The 9790-nt window shown below is 40.3% G+C and overlaps 2 protein-coding genes across 2 annotated transcripts in view; one reads left to right on the forward strand and one right to left on the reverse strand.

Moving 5' to 3' along the window:
• LOC106872125 (cytochrome c oxidase subunit NDUFA4) overlaps positions 1-809 on the forward strand; it is a 9222-nt gene extending 8413 nt beyond the window's left edge. Inside the window, exon 4 of the mRNA XM_014918994.2 lies at positions 602-809. Coding sequence (XP_014774480.1) covers positions 602-664 — 63 coding nt within the window. The 3' untranslated portion in view covers positions 665-809. The remainder of the gene's footprint in view (positions 1-601) is intronic.
• The window catches only part of LOC106872116 (PHD finger protein 14), a 61742-nt gene extending 52345 nt beyond the window's left edge, over positions 1-9397 (reverse strand). The window contains exon 1 of the mRNA XM_052967667.1: positions 8945-9397. The gene's annotated coding sequence lies outside the window, so the exon portion shown is untranslated. The remainder of the gene's footprint in view (positions 1-8944) is intronic.
• Positions 9398-9790: the final 393 nt, after the last annotated feature.

A 9790-nucleotide genomic window follows, 5' to 3' on the forward strand; every position in this document is an offset into this window, starting at 1 on the left:
TATATATATATATATATATATATTTCGTTTTTGTATCTGTATGCGTGTATTAATCATATTGGTGTAATGACTCTCTCTAGACACAAAATATACACACACACACACAGTGTGTAGAACACAAAGTGTGGTAGAGATATTGCAGAATAGGATTTAGATGGATGAGAACTTGAAGTCCCAACTCCTTCATCCATGACTAGTGCCTCCACTGTTAAAAGTTAGATAAAAGAATGATCCTTGTTGAGCTGTTATGGAGGTAACAAGAAAGATAAACACAAATGAACCTTATGCAAATAATTACATGGAATACAAAATACAGAATAAGGAATAAAGTAAACCAAAGAGATTGTGTAATAGTCTATTACATGACTCCATTTGTTTACTTTATTCCATGCTCTGTATATTTTATTCTATGTAGATATTCACATTAAGCCTACTTCTGTTTATCTGCCTTTCTAACCCTCTCCATATATATTCATATATTCCTGTTGACATAGATAATCTACTATCTGGCACATTGCCACTCCTTGAAATGTTTATTTGATATATGCCAAATTCATAAACTTTCATTTCCTCTTTTATTTTTTTAATTTGTATTTTTCAGTTCTATTCACCAAATATAAAGTACAGTGAACTAAAACACCCCGAAGAACGACCAGACATTTAAATTAATTATGTCTTAGGACAAATGAGCAAGCAGCATTAGGAACTTTCGACAAGATCTTTGGGTTTTTTTTGTTTTTTTGCAAATCTAATTAGTTATACAATTGTTGTACATCAATAATAAAAGATCTTTCGTGAACCAATCCTAATATTTCTCTTTTGTTATTTTCTACAAGCATTAATTGTTGACCTTGTTAAATGAAGGCAAAAGAAATAACAAATTTCAAGCCCACTATCTATGAATAGTTAGTGGGCTGTCCTGTGTATCACATATGAGATTCCTTGTCATCCATGCATCATAAATGATACACATTCCTAATTTTTTTTCAACTTCCAAAGTAACAGGGGACATTTTAAAAGAAAACTTTGTTACTCAGAACATATAAAACAAGCGCTAACTAAAAATTTCAGAACAAACTTGTAAAAGTGCTTTGGTTAGACAAAGAACCAGGACAGAGGAATTTATTAACGGTCTGGTGGGTGTGAGTGGTAGTGTCAGGCTGTTCTGTTTATGCCTGTTTTAAAACTTTTGAACTGGATAACCATGACTTTGCCAAGCTTTGTCTTTCTTTGGTTGAACACCATAAACCTATCATTGGTGTCTTATACATGCATGTATGTGTGTGTGTATATATATATTGTTTGTTGTTGGCACTCCGTCGCTTACGACGTCGAGGGTTCCAATTGATCCTATCAACGGAACAGCCTGCTCGTGAAATTAACATGCAAGTGGCTGAGCACTCCACAGACACGTGTACCCGTAATGTAGTTCTCGGGGATAATCAGCGTGACATGGCTGACCCTTTGAATTACAGGCACAAGAGAAACGGAGTAAGAGTGAGAGAAAGTTGTGGTGGAAGAGTACAGCAGGGTTCGCCACCATCCCCTGCCGGAGCCTCGTGGAGCTTTAGGTGTTTTCGCTCAATAAACACTCACAACGCCCGGCCTGGGAATTGAAACCGAGATCCTACGACCACGAGTCCGCTGCCCTAACCACTGGGCCATTGCGCCTCCAAACATATATACACACACACACACACATACAAACACGTAATATAATTTTGAAATTACAAACGTCTAGCCACTTGAGACTTGTGAGTCCTCTCTCTTCATGATCCTAGCGGACAAAATGGAAAAGGCGTTGCCCTGGTAGATGGTGAGGGAGACATACTGGAACATCCACTCTTGGTTCATGGGGTTCACATTTGCTGATAGTCATCTCTGCCCTGATAGCAGTGATGTAGTGTAGGACCCAAGAACACTGCCACAGGCTTGACCACAAATGTCAGAGAGCAGCTGATACTTTGACAATTTGCCCTTTTCAGCTTGATGAGCAGCAAAGCCTGGGCTGGTGCTAAACACCAGGTTGCTGCTCAAAAACACAGACACCAAGCCTTGGGAAAACACCAATGTGTAAATAATTGCTATTCAACTGAGTGCCGGTTGAGAGTGATGACACTATTGTGGGGCTGGGAGGCTGAGTGGAAACATGCCAGATGGTACACCTGGTTGTCTGATCAAGCTACACTGGATGGCATTATATTTGTTTTGACAGGATTGGGGGGTCTACAAAGGGGAGAAGGAAATGGATATCTGCAGGGGGTGAAGGAAGAGCTGGTTTCATGTCAGGGTCAATTGCATCTAAGGAAGTAATGATTGCACACTGAGACAAGCCATGAAGTCCTCTGCATCATAATTAATATGCATGATCTCTGACTTGGACAAGTTGATCTGAAGGCCAATGTTCGCCAGAGTGGGAACTATCGATCAGAAATCAAGGCAGACACTTTCTGTGAACATCTCATTGTCCGGTTACCAGATGTTGAAAGCAGCTGTGATGATCTGAGCAATGCTGTCCACCCTGAAAGCAAAGAGATGGGGGTGGGGGTCCAGTGGATCATCCTGTTGGACGTCAGTCAAGAGGTGTATGACCTTATCTGCTATGAGGAACATGCTCAGAGACCCATATAATAGGCAAGGCAGTGGGTAGGCAGACAGGCAGGCCTAAAGCAAGTGGTCATGGTGCAGAGAGTTGAAGGTATTTTTCATGTCAAGCTTAATGAAGTGCCTAGGATCACTTGATGCTGGCTGAGTAGGACAGTCATCAAAGAACTGTCTTGCAGTGTGGGCAGCTCCCTTGCACCTGCTGGCTGCACCAGGCTGAGTTTCTTGCCTAGTTCAGATGTGAGAGACCTGCAGGTGACCTTGGTTGCAAGCCTCCAAAAGACATTGCCCACAGCAATGAGGCATATGCCACCATCCTTCTTCATGAGAGCTTTTATGTGGATTGAAAAGATTATGTGGCTTGGAAATAAGGGTCCAGGGTACCGTAAATAAACTCATTAGTGAGAGCCATAATTGTATGCAGCAGGTGCATCCAGCTTCGGCAGTAAGGGGAGACATCAAATTTTTGAGATGGTTGGGTCAGAGATCATCAATGTCTCTGTTGTTAGTGGCAGGTAAGCCTTCAGAGCAGAGAGGATGTCTTTCTTGGAGGCCATGTATTGTAACTGAGAGTTGGGTAGAGCTATGGGTCTGGTCTGCAGATGGCTCAGGATGTTTGAGCTAAAGGGTGGCCAAGACCTCCTTGATAAAATAGAGGACGGTTTATTCAGAAACTACTCTGATGGCAGCTGAGACATCACCCTCATTGTGTTTGTTTATCCACTTGTACGAATGCTTTGAGCTAGTGTCAGAGGTGGAGGACTGCAGGCTCATGAATGAATGGAGTGCAGCATGTTCAGACACACTGGACATGAGCGCCTGCTGCCTGAATGTCAAAATGTTGACCCAGATGAAAATTTTTGACAGGCCACCTTGATCAGCACCTTTATTGAGGAGGCTGATTGCAACTAGAGCAATATATAATAGTCAGTTCCAATCACTGAGTTGACCAGAGTCCAAAGCTATACCAACTGAAGATGTGTTGGCATCAACCACCAGCACTCAGGTCGCTTTCAGGATCTCAAGAAGGATGTTTCGAAGCTTCCTGAGCCAGGTGATATTGGACATTGAGCAGGCATGCTGTTTTGTTCAAGGGTGTGGTGGATGACTGCAGGTGTACAGCTGAGGGGAATAGGCAACTGCTGCATCTCTACGTCGCGTGCACATTCAAGGTCTGTCGTGTGAGGCCAACTCAGGAGAAATGATGGGAGCAACCACACCCTGAGCAGTTCACACCTCTTCTACCTGTTACAATAAAAGGGAAGAGACAAACCTGAAAGAAAAGTTTTAGATATTCGAAATCTTGCCCCCTTTTTTCCCTTTCCTTCTCTTTTTTCTTTTACCCCGTGTTAAGCACAATACTCGCATGGGATCTGCTTGTCCAGTGAATTTCAACTATTTTTATGTGTAAATGGTGAAGGCATGTGGCTTAGTGGTTAGGGTATAGGCTCATGATCATGAGGTTGTGAGTGCAATTTCCAGTGACGCGTCGTGTCCTTGAGCAAGACACTTTATTTCACGTTGCTTCAGTCCACTCAGCTGGTAAAAATGAGTAGTACCTGTATTTCAAAGGGCCAGCCTCGTCACACTCTGTGTCACGCTGAATCCCACTGAGAACTACGTTAAGGGTACACGTGTCTGTGGATTACTCAGTCACTTGCACGTTAATTTCACGAGTAAGCTGTTCCGTTGATCGTATCAGCTGGGACTCTCGTCGTCGTAACCGACGGAGTGCTCTTTTGTGAAGGCGCAATGGCCCAGTGGTTAGGGCAGCGGACTTGCGGTCGTAGGCTCGCGGTTTCGATCCCCAGACCGGACGTTGTGAGTGTTTATTGAGGGAAAACACTTAAAGCTCCACATGGCTCCCGCAGGAGGTGGCGGCGAACCCTGTTGTACTCTTTCACCACAACTTTCTCTCACTCTCTCTTCCTGTTTGTGTTGTACCTGTATGTCAAAGGGCTAGTGTGTCACGGTGAATCTACCCGAGAACTACAGTAAGGGTAAACATGTCTGTGGAGTGCTCAGCCACTTGCACATTAATTTCACAAGCAGGCTGTTCTGTCGATCAGATCAACTGGAACCCTCGTCATCATAACCGACGGAGTGTCACAATGTGTAAATTAATTGCAGAAGCAATGTATGCAAGGGAGATAACTTCTGAGGGCTTATAATGTGAATCATGTGAAATGTTTAATTGGTAGCACACACACTCGTAAAAAAAAAAAAAAAAAAAAGACTTCGGAATGTGTAACAATAGCTAACATTCAAAACGACCTCTTGCATGAAATGATGCCAAGTCAAGAAACTGGAAAATTTGATGCATTGCAAATCTTTTCTAACACGTACTAGCTAGTATATACAAACGAGTTCAAACAATATATCTAATGATAATTCTAATTTTGGCTCAAAGCCCGAAAATTTGAGTTGTGGGGAGCAAGTCGATTACATCAACCCCTCTACTTACCCAGCCCGAAATGATGAAAAGAAAAGTAAGCCTTGTTAGAATTTTAACTCAGAAGGTAAAAAACCAGAAGAAATGCTACAGAGAAGTTTGTTTGAAATGCTAACAATTCTTCCAGCTTGCTGCTATCTGTTCATGAAAATACTAATAATAAGAGAGTATTGTAGTTCGCTCGAAGCATTGTGTATTGTTTGTAAAGAATAAAAAGTTTAGAATGGTATAACAATGCACTATAGAACAAAAAATGGACTATATACCTGTTGTAACTTGGTTATCTATAGTCCGATGATATTTCGGAATTACAATTCCTTCTTCAGATCTTATTTGCTGGAGTCTAGAGACTAATAATAAGCTTATTGTATATAATGAGATGTGCTACAACTCGTTGGAAAAGTGTAAAGGCGGGGTACAGAAAGGGGTAATAAATCAAATAAACAAAGGTATCAATAATAGCCTAATAGATCACAAAAAGACAAAAATGAATTGTAAAAAAGCCATAAAGAGGAAAAGGTATGTTGAATAATGTCTGAATTTTGGGAAGCGTGCAATTTTTGAAGGAAGCAGTACCCTGACAGGTAACAACCAATATGGATAGTTTATTCCATGCTTTGACAGTTCTGAGCATGAAACCATGTTTCCTGAGGTCATGGGTGCTATGCAATGCCCGGTCTGGGAATTGAAACCGCAAGCCTACGACTGCAAGTCCACTGCCCTAACCACTGGGCCATTGCGCCTTCACAAAGGAGCACTCCGTCGGTTACGACGACAAGAGTCCCAGCTAATACGATCAACGGAACAGCTTGCTCATGAAATTAACGTAAACATGAATTAGACTACCATCATGAGCTATGTATATATTGGTTTTAAATTTTGGCGCAAAGCCTACAAATTCAAGGGAGGGGGTAAGTCGATTACATCGACCCCAGTGCTAAACTGGTGCTTATTCTATCGACCCCCAAAAAGGGATGACAGGCTAGGTTGACCTTGGCAGAATTTGACCTCTGAATGTAAAGATGGACGAAATGCCACTAAGCATTTTTGCCCAACGCAGTAACAATTCTGCCAGCTCGCTGCTTTCATGAGCTCTAAATATATAATTAACTATAGGCAAGAAAGTTTTAAGCATTTCAGCTTACCTATTGAGCTACAGATGCAAAGTACTTTGTTAATTTAATGTCCGTTTTTTTTTTTGTTGTCATATGTATATATATATGTGTGTGTGTGTCTGTGTTTGTACCCCCAACATCGCTTGACAACCGATGCTGGTGTGTTTACGTCACCGTAACTTAGCGGTTCGGAAAAAGAGACCGATAGAATAAGTACTAGGCTTACAAAGAATAAGTCCTGGGATCGACTTGCACGACTAAAGGCAGTGCTCCAGCATGGCCACAGTCAAATGACTGAAACAAGTAAAAGAGTATTGTTTAGAATGTGGAAATGTGTATGATAGACTGCAGTTCTATTAGAGTTAATGTTATGTAGTCTTGAGTTGAGTATCTACTTTGCTTTCTTCTGTGGAAAATTTTTTATTTGTTCAAGTCAGTTTACTAATACTCGTACTCCGTGTTCCATGAGGAAAGAGCAAAATAAAGTAAAGAGATCATACACTAATTAGCATTGAATAATTCTTTCTGAAATACATCATCAAAATTTCTTAGTGTTATAAAGAATTATGTAGACTAGCTCTGCTGTTTAACAGACATTTATCACCATCAATAGTTAATGTCCGTTTTCCATGCTGGAATGGGTTGGATGGTATAACAGGATCTAAGAAGCCATAGGACAGCACTGGGCTCCAATGCTGGCTTTGACATGTTTTCTATAACTAGATGCCCTTCCTAACACCAGCCTCTTTACATTATATCTATTGCTTTTTTTCGTAACCCCAGCACTAATGAGATCGCCAAGTAACTTGCAAGACAAAGTAAAGAAAGGGAAAAAAAAAACTCTTGACTGAGTGAGGGGTATATCTGAGAGAGTGGGAGGTAGCTTTAAGCCAGGTGTTGAAGGCTACAGTAAGAGAGAAAGCATAGAAAAGTGGGCATAGAAATGATGGATGACTGATGATAAACATACACACATACATGCATACATACATTTCAAATTTTAGCACAAAGCCAGCAATTTTGGGGAAGTGGGGAAGTTGATTACATTGACCCCAGTGTTCAACTGCTACTTATTTTATCAACCCTAAAAGGATGAAAGGCAGCCTTGGCAGAATTTGATCTCAGAACATAAATATGGGTAAAAATTCTGCTAAGCATTTTACCCAGTATGCTAATGATTCTTATTTCTTTATTGCCCACAAGGGGCTAAACATAGAGGGGACAAACAAGGACAGACAAATGGATTAAGTCTATTACATCGAACCCAGTGTGTAACTGGTACTTAATCTATCGACCCCGAAAGGATGAAAGGCAAAGTCAACTTCGGCGGAATTTGAACTCAGAATGTAACGGCAAACAAAATACCGCTAAGCATTTCGCCCGCCATGCTAATGATTCTACCAACTCGCTGCCTTATGCTAATGATTTGTCACCAGTATGCTAATAATTCTGCCAGCTTACTGCCTTTATACATGCAAACATATTGACAAGAAGTAAGCTACTGACAGCCTATATAATCATATAATGAGTCATCGAATCAACTTATGTGATGTGTCAAGGGTATATTTGCCTTTCAAAACATCTCTCTCTCTCTCTCTTTTAATTTGAAAGATATGGGCTACTATTTAATATTACAAGTTCAAAGGAGTGAAGTTGGGAAGTAAAAATGCATCACAGACACTGTTTGTTGAAAGCTTACTCTCTGAGGGAAAAGATTTTCTCTCCAGTGAAGGACAGATTATATTATGCTTGTGTATCAAGTGCAATATTATATGGGAGTAAAACAAGGACAATAATTATGAAGAATTGCGCTGACACTAGAAATGAATTAGGGACGCATGTTCTATTTGATGTGTAATGTTAGCATGCATAAATGATGGAGCACAAATGAACTGAGAGAAAAATAATGTGTGTATGTGCGTGCATATGTGATGTGTCATCATCATCATTTAACATTCACTTTTCCATGCCTGCATGGGCTGAATGGTGATTATGGAGGCAGATTTTCTATACTCAGATACCTTTCCTGTCACTAATCCTTTCTTGTTTCACAGCAACTCTTTTACTTGTTCCAGTCATTTGACTGTGGCCATACTGGAGCACCGCCTTTAGTCGAGAAAATCGACCCCAGGACTTATTCTTTGTAAGCCTAGTACTTATTCTATCGGTCTCTTTTTGCCGAACCGCTAAGTTACGGGGGACGTAAACACACCAGCATCGGTTGTCAAGCGATGGTGGGGGGACAAACACAAACACACATATATATATACATATATACGACGGGCTTCTTTCAGTTTCCGTCTACCAAATCCACTCAGAAGGTTTTGGTCGGCCCGAGGCTATAGTAGAAGACACTTACCCAAGGTGCCACGCAGTGGGACTGAACCCGGAACCATGTTGATATTTTTTGCAGAATATTGGACATGAATGACACTGCTTGTGTGACAGTTTCATTCATTTACAACTATCACCCAATATCAAAACAAAGGGACACAAACACACACACAGAGTCATGCTCATACACACATACCTTCACGCAAACACATTCACACACACATGTAGGATAGACTTCTTTCAGGGTTCGGTTCACTAAATCCACTCACAAGGCTTTGGTCAGCCTGTAGCTTTAAGAGAAAATACTTGCCCAGGTGTCATACAGTGGGACTGAATCCAAAATGATGTGGTTCGGAAACAAACTTCTTAACTATGCCACCATAACTGTGCCTGTTATTATAAGAAATTTGAAGTTTACAAATAATAAATGGGATCTTACCTTTTCTTTATCCTCCATATGTAATAGGCACTTTTTAAAAAATATCTGTTTGTGTAGTTTCTGTGGCCATGATACTTAATGCTAAGTTCATTTAGTTCTAAATAAAGATTTGATCAGTTTGTGTAAGTGTTGAAAAATTGTACATTGCTTTTCTTAGTCGGTTCTGCTAAAATTCAAGTTTTCCTGTTTGCTGCTTTGAATTACTATAGGAAAACCACATTTATCAGCAATGCTCCTTAAATCTTATTGAGTCATATCAGTGTTAGACTTGTTGTATACTTCCGTTACACAAAACAAATATCTTTATTCTTATATATATATATCTCCAATGGAAGCCACTTATAATCATACATATTACCAAATGGTTATTGTTATCAGTCAACTGTTTTTATTGAAAGGCCTTCATCCTAAAAGGATCATAATAAGAGGCCTCCAGTGTATGTGTGTATATATATATATATATATATATATATATACATAAAAAGCACTTAGTCCACTCTATGGGGTAGTTAGTGTTGGGAAGGGCATCCAGCAGTAAAAATCATGCCAAAACAGACACAGTAGCCTGGCTGGTTCCTGTCAAGCCATCCAACCCATGCCAGCATGGAAGACGGACGTTAGATGAAGATGATACATACATGATTACATACAAATTACGTCTTGGTTTTGTTTAGTGGCTAAAATTAAAGCATGTTTGATGTTCTAATTTGCTTCATAAATTTTCTTCCTCCTCTAGTTTCCATTTGAAAAGTATCCATTGGTAATGCCAATTGTCCAGTTGTACGTGTGTGCAAACTATATGTTAATGGAGAGTCTATAGTGGTCTTCATTGCAGTCTATATATGA

This window comes from Octopus bimaculoides, chromosome 4 (assembly GCF_001194135.2).
Source record: "Octopus bimaculoides isolate UCB-OBI-ISO-001 chromosome 4, ASM119413v2, whole genome shotgun sequence".
Taxonomy (NCBI): Eukaryota; Metazoa; Mollusca; class Cephalopoda; order Octopoda; family Octopodidae; genus Octopus; species Octopus bimaculoides.